The 22101-nt window shown below is 40.0% G+C and overlaps 1 protein-coding gene across 3 annotated transcripts in view; it reads left to right on the forward strand.

Moving 5' to 3' along the window:
- Positions 1-22101, forward strand: part of XIRP2 (xin actin binding repeat containing 2) — a 141668-nt gene that overhangs the window by 93422 nt on the left and 26145 nt on the right. For all 3 annotated transcript variants that reach the window (XM_008178425.4, XM_042860774.2, XM_065561792.1), the window contains 2 exons: positions 7523-7686; positions 12107-12217. In XM_008178425.4, the coding sequence (XP_008176647.3) occupies positions 7523-7686; positions 12107-12217 (275 nt within the window). The remainder of the gene's footprint in view (positions 1-7522; positions 7687-12106; positions 12218-22101) is intronic.

A 22101-nucleotide genomic window follows, 5' to 3' on the forward strand; every position in this document is an offset into this window, starting at 1 on the left:
GGAGTCCAGTGGATAATCGACAATCCCACTAGGAAGCTGTGAACCGCAAAGTAGAATCAGAGGAGATGTTCCACGAAGCTCCACTGGCAAGGATTTTACTTTATTTTGAGGCCTACAAGGCTCAAGTGTTGTATGGTTTGTCTCCAGGCAGAAAACACTATTTATAGTTGGGAAAATTTGGTTTTCATCCACAAATACTGCTTTTCAGTGCTCTGCAGTAATGGAACCATTTCTGGCAGAAAGCAGAACTGGCCAAAAGCCCAAAATGTGCTTGTTTTGCTTTTCATGCAAACAGTTTTGCAGTTTTAATTTTCACCTGCTCATGTGGTGTCTTTCTGAGGCTTTTGGCAATGCACTTGATTGCATTGTGGGAGGCTCACAGGTTCAAAGGTTGTCTTCTATTTTTATTCTGTCATGGGAGTTTTATTCCCAATCTTTCTGACTACTGCTGTTATAATTACTTGAGTCACGTCTTTGAAACTTGGTTTCCCCTATTTTTAAATATGCTAAATACAAACACAGAAACAAGTGTCATGTATGCATTGATATGTAAATGGGCACAGTAATATGCTCTAATTCCAACAGTAGTCAGAATAAATGTTCAAAGGTCATCACATTTGCACTCCCACATATGTGCTGTTTGTACACTGTGAACATGTTGGGCTGGAATGTAAGGATGACCTGGCTGCAGGTTTCTTGGTCTTTCAGTATCTGATAATACTGCTCTATCTACAGCACATGTGTTTTTGCTGTTCTCCCAGGAGGCAGTCGGGGCACCCTTATGAGGTCAGAGTCTAGGTACCTCTTTTCAACTCTGCCCCACTAACTGGAACTCGTTTTACCAAAGTTGCATGATAAGATTTGAAAATCTGAACGTAGAAGTCTCTCCCTAAGTTACAGTCATTTCATGGACTGTGTCATTCCGACAGTTCTGAAATAAATAGAAATGAATAGGCAGCTTTGCTTAAAAATTGATGGAACGATATATCACCTAATTTCATCCATCCCAAAGTACATGGAAAGTTCTTATGTATTGTTATTTGTACTTCCAGAGATTTATGCAAGGTTGTCTTCTCCCTTAAGCCCTTAGAAGGCGAAATAGCTGAGAAAATGTTCTGATACAGCAAAGTTGAGCGGCAAATCATGCTCACAATGAGTAAGACAGGATGTGAGCAGTGTAAGAGTATATGACTGGACTAGTAAGCTTTAATAGCTAGCAGAATGCACACTGCCCCTTCTTTTCTCTCTCTCCCACCTTGTATTGCATTTTATGGTATTAGGTTCTGATACCTTTTGGATTGGATTAATCCTGGGTTGAATACTTCAATCTGTCCCCTCGCTATTTGTAATGTGAGTGCTTCAACCAATATAAATCCTTGCCCTGTAGTTCCTCTGTCTGATTATGTTACTCTTGCAGGGTTAATTTATGAGAGTGAAAGAAAAGGAGGAAATTATAACACCAGCTTTAAAAAAAACTAGATCAATCCTAGATAAAGTTGGATGTTTATTACAGGAGAGAATAATCTGTGTATTCTGCTCCTAATTTCAATTTATTGTTATGATTATCACTTCTCTTAGCTATGTAAGAGTGCAGTATGTTTCAGAGGAAGAGGTATTTTGGTCAAATTAGTGGTGATAAGGATGAGAAGTACTAAAATAATTTTTAGCACCTGCTTGACTTACCAGCATCACACTCAACATACTCAGTTTCTTTTGGTGAAGATTATAAGCATATTGGTTATACATTGATGATGAAGACTCTAAACATTTACAGTACCACCTTTTCACATCCTTGAGATATAGTAACCGAAACCCTAAACAAGTCCATTATAGTTCAAATCAATGAAAAGGAAGCTTTGTACCATTTCAGACAGCATATTGTTATGGGAATCTGTTCTAAAGGCTTTTATGCCACTGTAATCTTTTCTGAGGTAATTTATGTGTATGTTTACTTTTCTCTCAGGGACAAACTTTTCTTGTACTCTACTAAAGTTTTCTAAGTAAATTCTGCAGAGACCCGGAAAAGGGAAAGACATTTGGTCAAGTCAATCACCTCGCCATCTTTGAGAAGTTCAAAAGAAATACAAGGGAATTTTAAAAACACAACTTCTTGTCTCTGGCCACTGAGCATCATTTTGGACCCAAATTTATCTCACCTGAAACCTGTTTCTGTAACCTCAGACAATGCATTTCTTAAAGTAAGGCAGGTTTGATGTACATATACCCTCTCTTACATTATCCAGGGAAAAGGAGATGTGGAGGGATTCAGGGATGCTCTGATATTATGTGCAGTACAAGTATCAGGATTAATAGCTAGATTCCAGTGACTTTTACTAAATATATATATTTATATTTATATTCTTGGACCCTTACAATTCCCCCTTTCCTGAAGGAATGGAGTGCTCTATTTACAGGGACTCAACATTATTCAATCAAATTTTCCAGTGCAGTGCAGAAAAACCCTAGCAGAACAAGTGAAATGTCCAGGCACTGAAATTGTATTAGATCTGAACTGTTAAGTATAGATGCTCACATCATATTTTCTTCATCTTTATCTACAAGAAGGAAAACTGTCATGAAGATGCATTTTTAAGGCATCTTGTCAGGTATATGCAATTCCTTTAATGAACTGATGGGAACAGGAAAAACGTCAACAAAAGTATTTTTGGTGCTAATACGCTTATGCTGCTTTTTCCGAGGTGCTCCAAACTCCTGCTTCCATGCTCTCTGTTACTGAGTTACATATATGCGGGCAATGGAGCAAGGAACATGCATTCACTTCATATGCCAACTCGAGTGAAATACTTTTGGGGCTAAATCCCACCCCCAGCACATCCCTATGGATGACTTATGAATCCCTGAGCATAGGTGGGAGGTAGTTAACATGAGCTACCACATTCAGAGCGGTATCCACACAGAATGATAACCAATGCAAGGCCAGACTTCATGAAAATTACACAAATTGCTCAACGTCCCATTTTTAAATTTCTGACATAAAATTGGTGTTCATGTAACTCAAGTATTCAGTGAAGGTTAGATGGAAAATCTGGAAGGAAGATTTAAAACATGTAGAAGTAGAACAAATGAGGAAGATTACTAGGTCCTGTGTTTTGAAAAAGACAGATGCTTTCACTTGAGTGATAGCGGACAACCCATGCAGAAACTGAGACAGTCAGCATTATGTGAGCAATAAACTCATACTACAACCATATTGTTATGGTTAACACATGACAATATACTACTTTTCTCATATATTAGATTAATGTTTGTACAGCGCTTTGAAATTGTAAAGTGCTATATATGTGGTAAGTATTACTTTTTCTTGCCTGTTGTGTATTCATGTCTGCTTTATTTGCAGGAGTACAAATTCAAACACTAGCGCTATACAGAATAATTGGTTTTGCTTAAGAACATATGGCCCAATTCTTAAGTTATTATTGAGGTAAAACTTCCACTGACTTCAATGGGAATTTTGCCTGAGTCAGAACAGAGTAAGGACTTCAGGATTCAGCCCATGGTCTTTAACATTATCTGTCTTGTCAGTTCCTAAGAGTGAATGTTGTAGGAATAGTGTCAGAACTTTCTAAGTGAAGGGTCTTTTTAAGACCCCTAAAGAGGTCCCATCAGGCCCTGGCTTTTCTGGTCTTCAAGGCACAATATAAGGTATATTTATTTTGTTTAAGTTTTTGGTTTAACTTTCATGGCCCTGGATTACACATTCCAGTTTCAGGTGCATTCCTTGCCACAGTAGGAGCAGTAGTTTTTAGGTTACCTTTGAGAATGGCTTTCTGTATTTGTATGCATTTAAAAAATATAATTGTGACCATGCCTAGCTGCCAGTGAGATAACATAGGGCTTAAATAATCATAATAAAATAACCATGTCCAGCAGATGTTCTTGCTTTTGTGGACTGAAACAATGCTTTAATTTTAGAAGGAAGGCCCTTTGTGTAAATGTGTATGTCAGGTGTGTTTCTTCTACTATATTCTGATAAATACTAAAAAGACTAGCAGAAAGGAATCCCTCTCTCCTTAATAACTGAAGAAGTGTGTCGGTAACTTTCAATTAATAAAAGGAAATCCCAGAAAATGTAATTGAATGGGAAATGTCCTTATGGACCATTTACACAGACTCTTGCTCTGATAGGTATAGAAAAGTCTCCCCAGGCTGGTGTGTTTCCCCAAGAGTTCACTCAGAAGGAGGACATGTTTCCTATTGTGTGCCATACAGAATAAGCTATTCACATATACACATTTCTTCTCTATATAACATAAAATTGCTTCTCCTTCAGCAATTAAGGGAATAGATTGCATTCATACACCTTTGGAAAAACCAAGGACAAATCCTTTGTTACAAGGGAGACTTCTTGTCCGGCTCAAAACTGCAGATTAATTGCATTTCAAGGACTAGGTTCTTTCTTTAGAATCATATGCCCTAACGATATTTTCATCTTTTGCAGAATATGAAAATGTGAAATATTTTCCTTTACAGTGAGCATCTCCAAAGCAATTATACATGTCACAGGGCTTGTTTGTTTAGGGTTCTGCCCTACTACTAGGTAAATGGGATGACAAATAGGGAAATCACCATGACTATATAGCACTAATTTGTGGATTATCTCCGTGATTGGCACTTGGGTTTTAGTGTTCCAATATCATTTAGAAAAAACAAAACCATTATTACATTCAGACAGTAAAAAAATCCCATAAACAGCAAATCAAATGATTTTATTAAATGAAAATAATTGCAGAAAGTGAAATGAGAGTATTAAGTGGCAAAGCAAAGCTTCCTACAAGTCCTTTATCCTCTTGTCTCGCTTTAGAAAGTATCGTACATGCTCCATGTTCATATACAAAGGTCTTCTCCTTCCCAGATTTTCCTTGAACTGCACCTTCATCCAGATAAAAGTAAACAAAGCCATATGCGTGCTCTCTCTCTCTCTCTCTCTCTCTCTCTCCTGTAAGCCCATTTCTGCAGCTCTTTTGCTGCTGCTGTGGCTAGATTTCCTAAATTTCATTATGAGTGCAAATCTCACTTCAATTAATCATATTATCTGTCTCTGACTTGACATTCAGTACCTGAGCTGCATTGTAAAAGCAAAACTTTGTTCCACAGCAACTTTCAGTTTTATTTGCCATTTACAGGAATATTCTACCTTCATTAAGGTATTGTGTCATAACCAAATCTAGATACTATGTCTAGTTTTCAAATGGTGTTTTTATATTTAAAAAGAAAAAGAAAAATTAAGTAGATTTATTTTTTTGGAAAAAATTGACTTGACTCACTAAGCTCCTTTAACCATTTATTTCACCTAAATTTAGGTTGGCTATTTCACAAGCTTAGAGGCTACTCTTCTTCAATATTTTTGCTTAAAAATTATCTTAAAAAATTCAAGGGCAAATTCTGCCCTAATATTCACACATGCAATTCCCACTAATTTATGGTAATGTATCTGATACCAAATTTGACCCTCATGGGGTTTTGAAATTTCAGAACATGAGCAGAAATCTGCATGGACTAATTTAACTATAGTTTTTAAACTAGTTACAATTTTGGATTTTGATGTGCTGGCTTGCACAAAGGCACTGCCATTTGCAGCTAGCATGTTAAGAAGCCTATTTATTATTAAAACGAGTCTCTTACTATTAATTTGTACAGACTCTCAAAAAGCAGTTTTTGTGTAATGGAAATGTGGAATTAGAAATAATAAAAGAGATAGATGTACTGGTACTTGCTCTTGAATTAAATTAATTGTTCTCTACATTTCACCTGCCAATATGACATGACAGTTTCTAGGGTAGGATTGCAATGATTTTACACTGAGAAAAATATGACTACTTTACAAGTGCCAGAGAAATGAAACATGAACCATTCGGCTTATTTTATGCAGTCAGGTTGCAGTATGTCACAGAAGCAATAGCAAAGCAGCACTATGTGCTATCAAGCACTATGTGCTCTACATCCTGGAATTTTGCTTTGAACATGAGATCTTCCCTGGTGATATACTACAGGAAGAAATGAGAGTCAGTAAGATACTGCAGGCACAAATTCCTGATAAAGTTGAAGAAAAGCTGTAAAACCTTTGTCTATATCCAACCATTTTAAATACTAAGAGACGCATACTGAATAGACAGAAAGTAGAAACTTCCAACAGGCACAGGCCCTTATTGTTTTTAGCTTTTAGTTTTGATCAATGTCGTTCTATCACACAAATGACTCACTGCTCGCTTATCTACAGTGTAATCCACACTGGCCTTGTCTTCACTACTAAAAAAGGAGCACTCTTTATCTTAGGGTAACTAACAAGCGTGAGTTACCCCAAGGTAAAAGTGCAGTGAAGACAAAGGCACTTTAGTTTTACTGCAAGGGAAACTAGGTGAGGTCAACCCAGGTGGAGGTGTACATACAGTGCTGACTTTGCCTAGTTTACCTCATGATAAAATGAAAGTGTCTTGTCTTTACTGTGTTTTTACCTCGGGATAGCTCAGACACATTTGTTACCCCTAAAGTAAAGAATGCACCTTTTTTAACCAGCAAAGATGAGGCCACTGATGACATCATCTTGAAGAACCAGTTACTGTAGGGTGTTCTAATATATGAAGATATCAAAGTAACTTTTTTGGTCAGCTGCAAAATTATTAAGGTGAAAATTTCAAAATAAGCTGTCTTCTACTGAAGGGAATACATCTTCTTCACCTAATGTAGAGATTTAGATAATATGGATGAAATATCAAGTGAAGATCTTGAAAGAGCTAATAAATAGGCTATGATGAGACAATTCACATTTTTAATGGAAATGAGTCAACTTTGTGGGTGCAATGTAAACTGAGGAAGTCACAGCAATTTAGGTGTTGCATTTTATACGTAGTTTTTCAGAGTAAAGTAATAGTCTAAGTGAAAAGCTCAGCTGCTGTACACTCACTTGCGTTTGTATTCATTATGAGTGAGGTCAAAGTAGTTAATCATCAGTGAGGTTTTAATACTCTAGTGCAGACAAAACAATTAATAGTAAATGAATAAACTGGAGACAAATTCTGCTCTGAGTTACTCCCTTGCAACCCAATTGATTAAAATAGAATTTGCCCCATTATAACTTATGTATTGCGTTATAGTGGTTTTGCTTATAGTGTAAAAGGATATATATTCAAGTTTTCTGGTGACCACATATTTTTGCTAGGTTATCAAGAAAAATGTTTTTTGTTGAAAAGTCTTTATTTTAGTAGAGTTTTTAAAAAAGTGGTATTTATTTCAATAAGAAACATCATTGTTTCCATTGAAATGCCTGTTGACTTCACTGGGAGAAGGCTTGGGCATTTGGACCTGTTTCAGAGTCGTAATTTACTATCTGCAGTTCGTACTTCATAAGTTAGAATTAATGTAATATTGCCATAGATATTGGATAACATTGTTAACTCTTGCAATCTGTTTTTGAAGACCATTTTTCTTTTCTTTCAGCCTTAAAAAGCAGGTATTTAATAATAAAAATAAACCTCCTAATATGAAATATTATGTTTGCTTTTAGCTATTGCTTGCTGTCACAAGCCTGTAAGTGGATTTTCAGAAGAAAACACGAACTGGAGTGATAGTGTGCCATTGGATTTCCAAGATTCTGTCTCATTGAAGGAAAGAATGGCTATGTATCAAGCAGCTGTGTCCAAAGTAGAGCGCAGCAGCTCCTGTGCTAATGTAAGATATTGCCTTCTATTTAACATCACAATTATCTTCATAATTGTCTTCATAATTTGCTATTTCTGTTTTCACAGGGCCATATTCTGCTCGCTTATTCACAAAAGCAGTCGCACTATTTTGCCCACATTATCTTTATGTAGAACAAAATTAAAAACCTGAATTATGAACACCTACACAGCAAAGTTACCAATTCATTTCAGTCTCTTATGAATAAGAGTTTGCATACCACTGATGTTTTGGAAGGCTCATTTTAATTCACTGGTTGTACAGTTTTTCTTTTTGCTCTTGTATGCACTAAATCTATTAGGAATATTTAAATCAACATAGAAAGGAGAGATTAGCAACATAGCCACTCTGCTAAACCAATTATGATTATAGAAGAATACAGGTTTCTGTACTATTATCAATTTTTATAGTCAGCAAGTAATAAAATTGTATTCAAAATAATGCTTAACTCTGGCTGCTCAAACTATGGAATTTGAAATGACTGCAGTGTTAAACTGGACAATGCTACAGAATCATAAAAAGTAGGACTGGGAGAGACTTTGAGACGTCATCTAGTTCAGCCCCTTGTGCTGAGGCAGGACCAAGTATACCTAGCCTGTCCTTGAACAGGAGAACTAGTGCATACACACACTTCAATTTATATATATTTATAAAATGTAGTAAAATGCTGGACAGCAGAAAGAGAAACAACAGAGAATTGAAACGTGAGGCTGGTGGGAGCTCAGGTATATGATGTTTGGTTCAGTGGCCTGTTCCTTTATCATTAATACCTCAGAAACCTTGCAGAAGGGCACAGACAGAAAGATGATCAAAAAACTACTTAATAGAAGTGAATTGTGATACTTTGGACTTGAGATGCTAAATATTGCACTCTATTTACATGATCCTTAAAAATATCTGGAAGGAATTAACAGCTCTGAGTATTTTTTTTAAGTTTCCTAAATGATTTTCTCCTAGTAAAAACCAGAGAAAATGGCAAACTACTTTTTACCATTTTTATCTTGCCAGGCTTCCTGAGAAGTTCACTTAAACACTTTACAGAGGTCTCACTGATGTAACAACCAGATCCAGAAGAGTATGCTAACATTAAAAGAGTTGATAGGACACAAATATTTGTGGTTTATACAAGGCTCATGGAGTCCTAGAACAAATGCTTGTGGAGTGTCTAGATGAGTATTGAAAAAGGTGTGAGTTAACTCAAGTTAATTGGCAGTCATGTAAACCAAATTACAGTGGTGTCACAAACTAGTCTAGACATAAATTTATCCTATGTTCTGCTGATCTGTCATATAGCAGCACTAATCTGTATATACAATGTCACACAATTATCTCAGCACCTTGTGAAATTGAGGGAGAACTTTGGATGAGTGAATCCCATTGCTACAAAATAAGGCATACACTTATAATGGTGGGAAAATTAATCATTGGAATAATTTATGAAGGATTATGGTGGGTTCTCATCACTGACAATTTTTAAATCAAGCTTGGATGTTTTTTCTAAAAGATCTGCTCTAGGAATTATTTTGGGGAATTCCTATGGCCTATGTTATACAGGAGGTCAGACTACAGCAGGGGTCGGCAACCTACAGCACGCGTGCCAAAGTTGGCACGCAAGCTGATTTTTCCTGGCACGCAGCGTGGGCTGAGCCACTCAGCCCCGCCGCCACTCTGGAGTTCCCGCTGCCAGCTGCCGGATCCTGTGGGACCTGCCGCGGGTCCAAATCAGCACCTGCTGCTGGCCTGGGGGGAAGGAACCCCAGGCTGGCAGCGGGCTGAGACCCCGGCTGGCAGGAGCCGCCGGTGAAAATCCCAGAGCCGCGGCGGGCTGAGCTGCTCAGCCCGCCCCACTCTGGAGTTCCCGCTGCCGGCTCCTGCCAGCTGGGGTCGCGCCGCAGGTCCAACTCAGCACCGGCTGCTGTCCTGGGGTTCCTTCCCCCAGGCTAGCAGCGGGCTGAGATCCCAGCTGGCAGGAGCCTGCAGTTGAAACCCCAGAGCGGGGGTCGGGCTGAGCCGCTCAGCCCACCCCGCTCCAGAATTCCCGCTTCCGGCTCCTGCCAGCCGGGGTCCCCGTGGATCCAATTCAGCACCCGCTGCTGGCCTGGGGGGGAAGGAACCCCAGGCTGGCAGCGGGCTGAGACCCCGGCTGGCAGGAGCCACCGGTGAAAACCCCAGAGCCGTGGCGGGCTGAGCCGCTCAGCCCGCCCCGCTCTGGAGTTCCCGCTGCCGGCTCCTGCCAGCCGGGGTCCCCGCGGGTGCAACTCAGCACCCGCTGCTGGCTTGGGGGGGGAGGAACCCCAGGCTGGCAGCGGGCTGAGACCCCGCTGGCAGCAGCCTGCAGCCGAAACCCCAGAGCGGGGGTCGGGCTGAGCCGCTCAGCCCGCCACGGCTCTGGGGTTTTCACCGGCGGCTCCTGCTGAGGTCGGGCTGAGCCGCTCAGCCCGCCCCGCTCTGGAGTTCCCACTGCCGGCTCCTGCCAGCCGGGTCCCCGCGGGTCCCACTCAGCACCTGCTGCCGGCCTGGGTGAAGGAACCCCAGGTTCCTTCCTGAGACCTCAGCTGGCAGGAGCTGGGGGCAGAAACCCCAGAGTGGCGGCAGGCTGAGCCAATCGCTGATCTGGGGTTCTGGCTGCTGGCCCCTCGCCAGCAGGGGTCTCTACCGCGCAGCTCCACTCACCTTGCTTCCGGTTGGAGGCTCTCTTGCAGACAGGGTCCAGGCCTCCAGCCCTGCTCAGGCCTACCAGCCACCTACTCCACTCACCTCAGCTGCCAATCTTGGTTTCCAGCCCTTGCTCATCCTGCTTTCGGGCCTGGAGTCCCAGCAGGCCATCCTTTACATATAACAGTAGTTTGGTTATATATTATAGACTTATAGAGAGACCTTCTAAAAAGCGTTAAAATGTATTACCGGCACGCGAAGCCTCAAATTAGAGCAAATAAATGAAGATTCGGCACACCACTGCTGAAAGGTTGCCGACCCCTGGACTAGAGGATCACAGTCAGTGGTCCCCAACCTTTTTGTGGCCAGTAGCACATTCATGTTTTCAGAAGAGTGTGGCGGGCGCCAACCATTTTTCAAGGCTTATTTTGTATTTGTACATTAAATAATACGAAAAACGTCATATTTAATATAACATAATTTATGAATCCATAAGATTAAAAAGGTAATTTTACATGTAAAAGGTATTAATTAAATTATTCGGCAATTACTCTTTCACCTTACCATGTGAATTTGCTCTTTTTTATCTACCTGTAAGAACAATTAAGGAGTTTTTACAATATAAATATCATAAACATTCGTTCCATTCTGCAGAGGCGGAGCGTTTTTTGTTTTGTTTTGGTTAGGCTTGACCCGTAGTTGGAACCCTTGGCTTACATTCCCCCTGGACAGCTGGAAAAACCTGGATGGTAATTGGTCATCATCTTATCGGTCAGAGTGAGTGAGGAGGTGTAACCAATTGTCTGCACTGTTCCAGGGCAAGCCAAAGTGTTTGTTTTTTAATAAGTAGCCCTCTAGTTCTATCAGCATCTCAATTTATAACTGCTCCGTTCTCCAAGTTTATCACCTCCTGCAGGTTTGAGCCTGTCTGTGTTGATGCCTGAGTAGTCCTTGCAAATACAAACAGTATTATACATTGCTGGATACACATGACTAATCCTTAGCATTATGCAGGGGCCTTTGGGACCTTGGATATTAGTTTTGGAAGAGAGAATTTATAGATATAACAGGATCTATTGCTTGTCTCTCAGCACCTCTTCTACACCACCAGTTAATGGTGTTGAAGAAGCTCTGGATAAGGGAATTCCATAGACTGTCTATTATTTGTGTGTTTTTATTCTCTATAAATCAATGAGATAGTAATTCCACAGGGACTCAGTGATGTTTTAACAACTAGTCTTAAATGTTTATATGTTTAGTATTTTTGACAGCCTTATTTTGTGTTTGTTTTATTATGAAATATACTATTATATATATATATGAAATATAATATATATATATATATGGTAATTGGTCATATATGGTTTATGATATATATCTAATTATTATTATTAATTATTATTATGATGACATATACTAATATTCATGGGTTCTGTGTGCTAGCTACAGTTGCAATATGTTCTAACAATAGTGAGATATCAGATATCAAAATGTATCTTACAGAGAAGCAAGAAAAAAATTCAAAATTTTGTATGAACTAGTTAAATATAGAATCTACCATACAATGAGGTAGCAGAGCTTGTAGAATATGTTGGTGGAAGTTATCACTAAGTGGCTACATAAATTTTGGAAATCAATGGTTATTTAAGTGGTAAATACACAAATTATTTATATTCCCTAATGAAAAAAATTATTTCCATGAACATCTGTTCTTACTGTATCAGGTAAATAACACCTATTTTATCTATTACACTAGGCTATAGAGGAATCAGAGACCTGTACAGTACCTGGTGGCTTAGCAAGTGTGAAGAAACAATTTGAGAAATGGGAAACTGGTCAACACCAGTACGAGCACAAATCTGTACAGGTAATAATAGTAGTATAAGAGTTATGACCTACTAGATAACTTGGAGGGGAAATACTGTTACTTGGCGTGCTGAATGTGCTGATTAATTTCATGATCACTGACAGACATTGTTTTTGTAATGTACGTAGAGAGTGTAATTTTCTCTTTGATATTTGCTACTGTAATTATATACTCTTTAGGTAGATAAACCCTCAATGTGGAAAAGAGATCTAGACTTATAGCTGATCTACAAGAAAATAGATAAGAATTGTAAGAACCTTGTCTTTGGGGTTGTAATTCATTATAAAAGTATCTGCTATTACTTGGCATATATTTTACTTGAAGCGTTGTTAAGCCATTTCACTTGAGAAGGAGTTTGCTGTTTCCTTCATGTTTAAATTTAATCAGCTTCTCTAAACAGATCAAAAATTGCATGGAAGAACCCAGATGCTACATAAAACCACATTCCAAGTGTTTTAGATAAAGGGTTTTTGCATTTTATTACTTCATTATCATATATCATGAAAAATGGTTGCTGAAGATAATGATTTTGGAATATATGAAGGCTTAGTGCAATTAATTTTATTACACATCTATACTGTGCACTCTGAAAAATAGCAATGGATAGTGAACAGCAGCATTAACTGAGTTTGTTTGAGAGATATTCAAATAATGTAAGTGTAAAACTTTGTACCACAAGATAAAGCTACAGTTTGAACATACTCATACTTAGTGTGTTAAATTAGGGCAACTTTACGAAAGGCCACTGTTTATCATTTTATTACTCATGAACATTAGAACCCACAGCATTTACACATGGTAAGCCAAATTCTACCTTGGGGGTATGCTTGTGCAGTTCCCATTGAAGTCAACGGGAAACTTGTGTATTCAAAGGCAGAATCTGAAGATTAAATAAATGAAATATAAGTAAGAGTAAATGGTGGATTATGTCTAAGGCTGGAGGTACATTTCAGTGGAAATCATGGATTTGCAAATGCAGAAATATGAAAAGGCATTTACATTTTTTATGGGGAGAATGTGGTAAAATAAAGAATTTATTATCTCCGATGTCTTTAAATTGAAATTGTGATTCTTTAAAAAATAATTAAAATATCTTATGGGACACTATGATTATCTAGGTGTCTACTGAAGCTTTTCTTATTTGTAGTCTTCTTGTATGGCCTATTTAATGCGTTAAAATGCATTTGAATGTGTTTGCATAAGGTTTAGGGAGAACTGTTACTTTTTCTTTTCTTTGTGTTTCTGTGATGTCTGAGGGTGGCATCCTATGAAATAGGCTGTTGTTGCTGGGACATATGTGAACCTGTCACCAACAACTAGACCTACCTAGATAACTCACCCATTCTCTCCCTCTCACAGTGTCACATTTACTCTCCCTTCCCACACAGACACTCTTATTGACGCTCCCGGGATGGCTTTACATGGCAGACCGCAGTTTTATTAATTATTCCTTGGGGAAGAGCACTACACTGCCTGCCCTCTGCTCTCACATGCCAGGCATTTGACTGGTTCCAGTCCAGGTTACAGAGATTTAACCACAAACCAAACAGTAATTTGGGGTAGGGCCTCCCTGAGCTACCCCACAGACTCAGCTCAGTTGTGAAACCTCTTCCCTTCCCTGAGTAAGTGGGGATGGAGTAAAAAAGGCCACAAAGCTGGGATGGCAGGAGAACCTCAGTCCACAAAGACTTCAGGCTCCTCCTGCCATAAGCACATTTATTTGGGCATAAGCTTTCATAGGCTAGAACCCACTTCATCAGATGTATGGAGTGGAAAATACAGGAGCAGGTATAAATACATGAAAAGATGGGAGTTGCCTTACCAAGTGTGAGGTCAGTCTCTAAGGTGCCACAAGGACTCGTTGTTGTTGTTTTTTTGAATGTGCAGTTACCTTCCAATGACGAATCATTAGACCACTTTCCATACTTAATACTGCTGTTGAAAAGCACCGATTGAAAAGCAACAGGGAGGAGGAATGCAAAGAGATACACTTCTTAACCTTTAGGAAAGCACCAAATCCATTTTATTATAGGGGAGCTAGTATTTACCCCTATATTTCAATTGCTTAACACTCCCGATTACAGATTCTTGCAACTTTTTTTAGGTGCTCCAGCATTTCTAATATTTGCAGCAGGGCTTTTCAAGTCATCAAAGAGAAATCCATAAGACCATAGACATGCCTTTTCTTTGTCCCATGACATTCTCTCTAGGTTTTGCTGAGTTATAAAATTCGTACATTGTTATTTCCCATCTCTTACTTGTGTTCCTCAGGTAAATTTTGGCAGCCTGCCAAAATAATAACTGAACATAAACATTCTAAAAGGCTGCATCCACATCACCACCAAAGCAGCAGCAGCAGCCCACAATGCAGCGGCAACCCTGGAAACAGACAGCCTCCCAGACCCAGCAAAATAACCCAAGTAGTCCACACACTCAATCGCTCCCTGCCCCTGAGTATCAGTCTTATCATGCTGATAACCAATGTAGTTAGCTCAAGCACTACTGCATTGCTGAAGAGTCAGGGCTCAAACCGCGTTGATGATGCATGATTATAGAAATGGAAATCATACGTATGGAAGGAATTTCAGCCAAACCAGATTGGGGGTGGGGGGAGAGTTACAGTTACCCATGATAGAATTTGTTTGTACCTTTTTCCATTAAAATAAAAAAAAAATCTAGGACATTACATTAAGAAAATGTTAAAATAATGTTAAGGTTGGAAGGTCAAGCACTCAAAAGTTAGGAAATGCCAGCTCTACAATTGCCTGTGAAATCTTAATTCAGCCCTCTTGTGTGTAAATATTATGATACAGCCTTTATTTATACAATCAGATACTATTTTTTCCCCACAGAACCTCTGTCTCATGGGAACTGTAGCTGCTCTCAGTATCTCTAGCAGTGGTCTGGAGGAATGAACACTGGGTTGGGAGTCAGGTATTCCTGAATTCTAATCCCAGCTTTGTCACTTTTTTTACTGTGTGGCCTCAGGCAAGTCTTTTTGTTTCAGTTTCCCCATCTGTAAAATTAGAATAATAAATCTCTCATCTTTCAGTAAAAGATAAATTCATCAATTTTGAGGCATGGGGATATTATAGTGAGGATCGCCCTGGAAAACACTATGAGGACATGAATAATTCTGCATTCATTGCACAGTACTCAGTAACTAAGGCAGGGGTCACTAGCTGAATGAAGATAAAAATATTGAACGTCTGCCTCATTCCCTAAGCACTGCCCATCCTCTCCACTGAATGAGGCAGGGTCCTATGGCAAAAATAGTATGTGATCATGTAACTGAATTGTGATTAAAATTTCCAAATTATCTGACTTCAGAACCTGAATCCCACTGACTTTCAGTGAGATTTAGGCTCCTAAATTTACTTATCTAATGCTCATGCATAAGGGGGCAGAATTAAGTATGCATAGGCAGTCTGCATCAGGGGTGGGCAAACTTTTTGGCCTGAGGGCCACATTAGGGTATGGAAATTGTATGGCGGGCCATGAAAGCTCACGAAATTGGGGGGTAGGGATGCAGGAGGGGGTGAGGGCTCCGGCTGGAGGTGCGGGCTCCGGGGTGGGGCCAGAAATGAGGAGTTCAGGGTGTGACAGGGGACTCGGGGTTCGGATTGGGGGGTGTAAGGGCTCTGGGGTGCAGGAGGGTGCTCTGGGCTGGGATTGAGGGGTTCAGAGGGCGGGAGGGGGATCAGGGCTGGGACAGAGGGTTGGGGTACAGGGGCAGGGGGGAGGGCTCTGGTTGGGGGTGCGGGCACTGGGGTGTGGCTGGGGATGAGAGGCTTGGGGTACAAGAGGGGGCTCTGGGCTGGTATCGAGGGGTTCAGAGGGTGGGAGGGGGATCAGGGATGTGGCAGGGGGTTGGGGCGCGGGGGGTGTGTGCTCAAGGGTGCAGGCTCTGGGCAGTGCTTAGTGCAAGCAGCTCCCAGAAGCATGTCCTCCCTCCAGCTCTGAGGTGTGGCAAGGTGGCTCTGCGCGCTGCCCCGTCCACGGGTGCCACCCCTGTAGCTTCCATTGGCTGTGGTTCCCAGCCAATGGGAGCTGCGGGGGCGGAGCCTCTGGACGGGGCAACGTGTAGAGCCGCCTGGCCACGCCTCCGCATACTACATAGGAGCTGGAGGGGGGTCATGTCAGCTGTCACTCGGAGCGGGGCAAGCCCCCAGCCCCACTCCCCGTCTGGAACACCAGAGGGGGGCAAACCCCCAACCCCGTTCCCTAGCAGGAGCTGAGAGTCAGATTAAATGCTCTGATGGACCGGATGTGGCCTGCAGGCCATAGTTTGCCCACTTCTGGTTTTCTAACTTTTGAGTGGTTGGCTTTGTAGCCTAGAAACATTCTTTTAACATGTTTTTTTTAATGTAATTCCTCTTATATTGCTAATTTCTTCTAGTGAACATATCACTTTTCTTTGCCACTTTTATAATTTTCTCTATCAGCTTCAACAGGTTTAGAAGTACAGTTCAGTTCACACGCGATCCCAAAAGTCTGGATTACCTGAACTATTCAACCTCCTGAGTCTGAAAAACAGGGCTGGAAATCTCAAGAGAATGAACATTTTTGTTTCCAGTCAGCCCAGAAATACCACAAAAAGTCTCTCACTGTATCTCACTATTTCCACTTCTAGTTTCAGTATGAAATGAGAAGTGCCAAGGCAAGAGAAAATCACATGCACACTTTGAAAGTGAACTGAACCTTTAAAAGTAAAATAAAATTAAGTGCTGGGGTTAAATTCAAGTCAGGGGGAGGGTCAGGCCTATTCTTATTCTACCAATCTAATTGGTCCAGACTTAAGGCCATGTTTTGATACCCTTGTTCAGGAATAGTTCCTTACTCCAAAAGCAGTAGGGTATCAGAATCTGGCCCTTACTGAGTCAACAATCATCAGTTCCACTATCTTAGGGCTAGACTGTAACATAAAAACTTGCCCTAAATAAGGGGAGCACATAGCTGTACTGAGGGGGAGCTGTATTTTGTACCAGGGGAGTCACACTGAGAATCACAGTTTATTTCATGCTCTCCTTTCCTCCTGCTCCAGAGGGAAAGTAATTTGCTCAACATCCATGCCAGTTACAGGTTTCTTCCCCACTAAGGGTCATGTCAGCATGTTGCTTAGTTCTGATTATTCCCCATCTGCCCCACTCCTCACCCAGCTGCATGGGATGGAGAGTAGTGGCCCTGTGGAGGCTGCTCTCCCCATTGTGCTGTGACCCACGATGCAGGGAGCTTGCACCGGGAGTAAAAAGGGGACTGAAATTCCTTTACTATTCTGTGTGTACTTGGGAAGAGAAATAATCTTGCTTTTAAAGATTACAAGTGGGAGGGAAAAGTGTACATCTTTGGGATCCCTATAGTATTGGGACACAACAACTCATCACATCTCTTACAATCTCATCATCACAGCTGTTTGACGTTCAGGGGTTCACACGTTTTAAAAAATTAGCTTTTTCCCCTGAGAGTTACTTTCCATCCTAACAAGGCCTTCACATGCTTTCCTATATTTAGAACAGAATTACTTTTTAGTTATTTATTTTTAAAGAAGAGAATAAAAACTGAGTGGGAAATATATAAAATGGTAGATGGAGCTACAAGAGAGAGAGGTTTGGAAAAGGGGGAATTGTCTGTAGAATTCCCCACTTTTTCAAGCTGTATCACATGATAAATTGCTTAACTGATTTTTGTGTCAGAAGCATTAGTTGTTCCTGACCTTTGTTAGAATAACTTTCTGCGGCCATCTCAGATGTGGAGCCAATAGGGAACTCTGGTAGTACTTGTTTTTAATACATATATCTACTTCCGTAAAGATCCCAATGCAAATGTTAGCACTCAGGAAGATTATGTGGATTTGGTACAATAAAAAAATTATTTTGATAGCTTCTGACAGATATAATCTGGCTCCAATGTGTTCATTCTTTTTAAAGACTTGTTTTGGAAAAGGAACTAAAATATGTATTTTATGAGCTGAATGCCCCAAATAACAAGGATAAGAGGGATAATTATGTTTTTTTTTCATTTTAGTTCCCAGAAATTGCAGATTGGTGGCTCTCATTCTACTGAGACATCTCTGCATGCACCATGCAATTGACATCAAAGCTACCAACCTCCCCCCACATCCTCCCAGAGCATGGAGCTGAACCATATAGAATCAGATCAGTGGAGTACTGTACAGGGTTTTCATTGTTTTTTTAATCTAATTCAAAAAAAAATTATTGATAGAAAATGTTGAAATAAATCCTATTATACTAAAATAATTGCCACATATATAACTCCCTATAGTCCATCTTCACTTGGATTCCTTAGTACAGCATGATGTGCACCCTCGCACGGGGTGGTTGTAGTGCCAGCAGACAATGTGATGGACTTGAAAGGGCAGTTTTCCTTTCATTCTCATATATCCCTCAACCTTTCCCACTCATAGAATGTTGTCAATCATATAAAGGGCCGGACTCTGCCTGGCCCTTGATGTAGGTGCATGGGTGTGTCATAGGGTAAGTAATAAGAAGACTTTCCCCACTTTAGCACTGCCTGCATAAGCGTTAGGGAGGTTTGCAGCTCCTGCTATGTGGGGGATGCTGGGGTTATTCTGTCCCTACTTCCCCAGGAGCACAGTGCCCTGAAAGGGGCAGCGAGGGATGCACCAACACATAAGCCAGCAGAGCTAGCTGGTTGCACTGGGACAAAAAGCTGAACTAAGACATACTATGGCTGGGCCTGGAAGAGTACAGTGCTTACTATGCACTTGGTCTAGAAGGAGCAATCCCTAGATTGGAAAATCCTCGGGGAAATCCTTGTCTTCTTCTTCCTTCAAGTACAATTCCACACACACCAATATTAGGAATGATCCATCTATCCTAGATTTTTCCTAGCTATCGTTAGACTCTAAGAGCTAATACATAAAATTAATAAGTAAATTATTAGGTGAATTATCTTCTCACCCTTGCTATTTGGAACCTTCAGCATTTAAAAATCGATGTAAGTAATTTTTAAAGGAAATATTTGCAGGATGTATTTAAAGGGAAGCTATCTGCATGTTCCTCTGAAAACAGCTCTCTAATATCACAAAAGAAATCACCACAAATGACATGATATACTATGTAGAAAATACAAAATGGTGCGGTACAAAGTTTTTATCAGAATTAATTTAGGATGGCCACATTACTCATGAGTGGCAAAGCTGAGAGTGAATTATGGAAGTCATCCCAACCAATAAAATCTTTATACTACAGTTTTATAGAGCTTTAAACATTTTTATTGATACTGGGTTGAGTCCCCAAATGCACCAAGCTAGCGATTTACATCTCCTTTTTTGCTTCTCACTGATCCTGGGTCTGGCCAAGGCCAGTTCAGTCCCTAACACAATTTAGAACAACTTCTAGGTTCCTTCAAGTTGTACTGGTTTATAACACCACCCTAGGGACTGTTATGGTACGTAGTGATAGCTATACCTTGGATACCAGTTTTCACTTTAAACAAATATTATGGTTGTGAAGAATACCAAATATGAATCAAGTGTAATGTATGCAGTGGTGTCTACCTGAGTTTCAGGCTATTAATCTCAAATGTGAACCACTCCCTTTATTTCAAAAGGATGCTAACTCAGATGTCAATGTGATATGGTAAATGTCAACATCATTAATAGAGCTTGGCGGGAAGTGATTTTTCCTGTTCCGTAAAAAATTGAAATACCAAAATATTTTCCCCATTTCAAATTGACACAAAAAGTCAGAATCTTAATTTTTCACTAAATAAAAATAGTAAATAAATATAAATCGGTTTGGGTCAATCAAAATGTTTTGTTTCAATAACATCTATACATTTGATTTGATTTTGACTTTTTAAAACCTTTGTTTTAAAATTTTAGTAAATTTAGACAAAGTCATTTCAACTCAAAAAACAAACTTTCCTTTTCAAAAGCTTTTTGTTTGTTTCCAAAACTTTTTTGAGTCAGGAGATTCGCCAAAACCAGCCCTATTTCAAAAAAAGAGTTTTGGTTCCGACAAATAAGAAATTTTTCCCCAAAACATTTTTTCACCAAATAATCTTATCAAGTGTAATTATTAACTATTTCACTGCTCTTCAAAGCTTATAAGAAGGAAGTGGAAGTATCACATTATGAAGGCCTACAAAGGAAGCATTTTAAAATACTATTTAATCGTCTTAAATTGAAATTCTAAAATATGGCTATGCCTTTAATTTTTCCTGGAAGTGGTGGGGCTCAGCTTTCAAAATTTTGGAGATGCTTCCATAAAGGAAGAGAAAGCAATAAGAGAAACAAAACGATGAGATAGACTAGAGGAGAGATAGAAAGAGGAGACACAAATGTACAGAAAAACAAGGAAGGAAAGAGCCGTGTGTGGAGGAACAATTGGGAAGGGATGGTGCAGTAAATCTATCAGTACCTTCCCACAAACATTTTTCACTGATAATTATGCTGGCTACCAAAGTTTACAGATAGGCTATTAAAAGGTTTAGTTAAGTAGGCCGTCTGACTACTGTGCCATAAATCCAGCACCAAACAGATACTTTCACCTACCTCACATAAAAACTGCTTTAATGTCTTCTCTGTTGATCACAGTCTGATCTTTTTTAACAGCAAGGGATCTATTCTCTCCACTGATGTACAGAGGATTTATGCCTGTAACTTACATTAGTGTTAATAGGATTTATTGTGTAAGCTCCACACACAAAGATGAGAGAATAGATGCCTAAAAGTCTTCTTAACTGTATTTTCAGCTTTTCACAAACCTGTAGAAGGTAAGCTGATTTCTGCTTAGTCTTTATTAGGGATATGATGTATTTGAAAATCCAATTAAGAGGTATAATTCTTGGGATATTGCTAATTGGATGAAAGCCTCTTTTCAGCCTTTAGATTTTGCAAGCTCAAGTTTCTTATTACACTGAAGATTGCATCTTAGGTGGTGTGCACTCACTTCAGCTTGTCAGATAAATTCCATACTTTCACATTTGATTCACCATATAATAAATCCTGCATGGACAAGGTGCATTTGCATCTTTATTTGGAACTAAGGTGGTGTCAGAGTTGTATGTTGACCAGCCTGCCAATATTTTCCCCATCGTTCTTATCTAAATATTTCTCCTCGTTCCTGTTTGTGATGCAGATATATACATGCTAAAAATATGTTTTAAACTATGTAACCAGTCGTTGGTGACAAACAGGGTTTCTGTCAGACAAAGCATGTCTATTCACCTATCCCAGTCTCTGATGTAAATTAAGCATTGTAAGGCAAACACAATGGGAGCTATATTTGCATTCCTAGTCAATGTGGGGATGTGAAGTCAACATGGGAAGACACTGGAAACTAAAACCCACAGTGTGTCCTGCCATTGGGGGAGCGGGGGAGGGGAGAGTGGAAAGATTATGAACTTTGGGATATAAGAGGAAAACAAAAGGACCCCTGTTTGATCCTGCACCGAGGGAATAATTGGGCAGTGTGATTACATTAATTACTGTACGCCTGGATGCCCCATCATCTCAGGCATTGGCACCCTAACATCAGGCTTGTCTGGTTATGTAGACTCTGTCCTCAGACCCTACGCTACCAGCACTCCCAGCTATCTTCGAGATACCACTGACTTCCTGAGGAAACTACAATCCATCGGTGATCTTCCAGAAAACACCATCCTGGCCACTATGGACGTAGAAGCCCTCTACACCAATATTCCACACAAAGATGGACTACAAGCTATCAGGAACAGTATCCCTGATAATGTCACAGCTAACCTGGTGGCTGAACTTTGTGATTTTGTCCTCACCCACAACTATTTCACATTTGGGGACAATATATACCTTCAAGTCAGCGGCACTGCTATGGGTACCCGCATGGCCCCACAATATGCCAACATTTTTATGGCTGACT

Source organism: Chrysemys picta, chromosome 11 (assembly GCF_011386835.1).
Source record: "Chrysemys picta bellii isolate R12L10 chromosome 11, ASM1138683v2, whole genome shotgun sequence".
NCBI lineage: Eukaryota > Metazoa > Chordata > Testudines > Emydidae > Chrysemys > Chrysemys picta.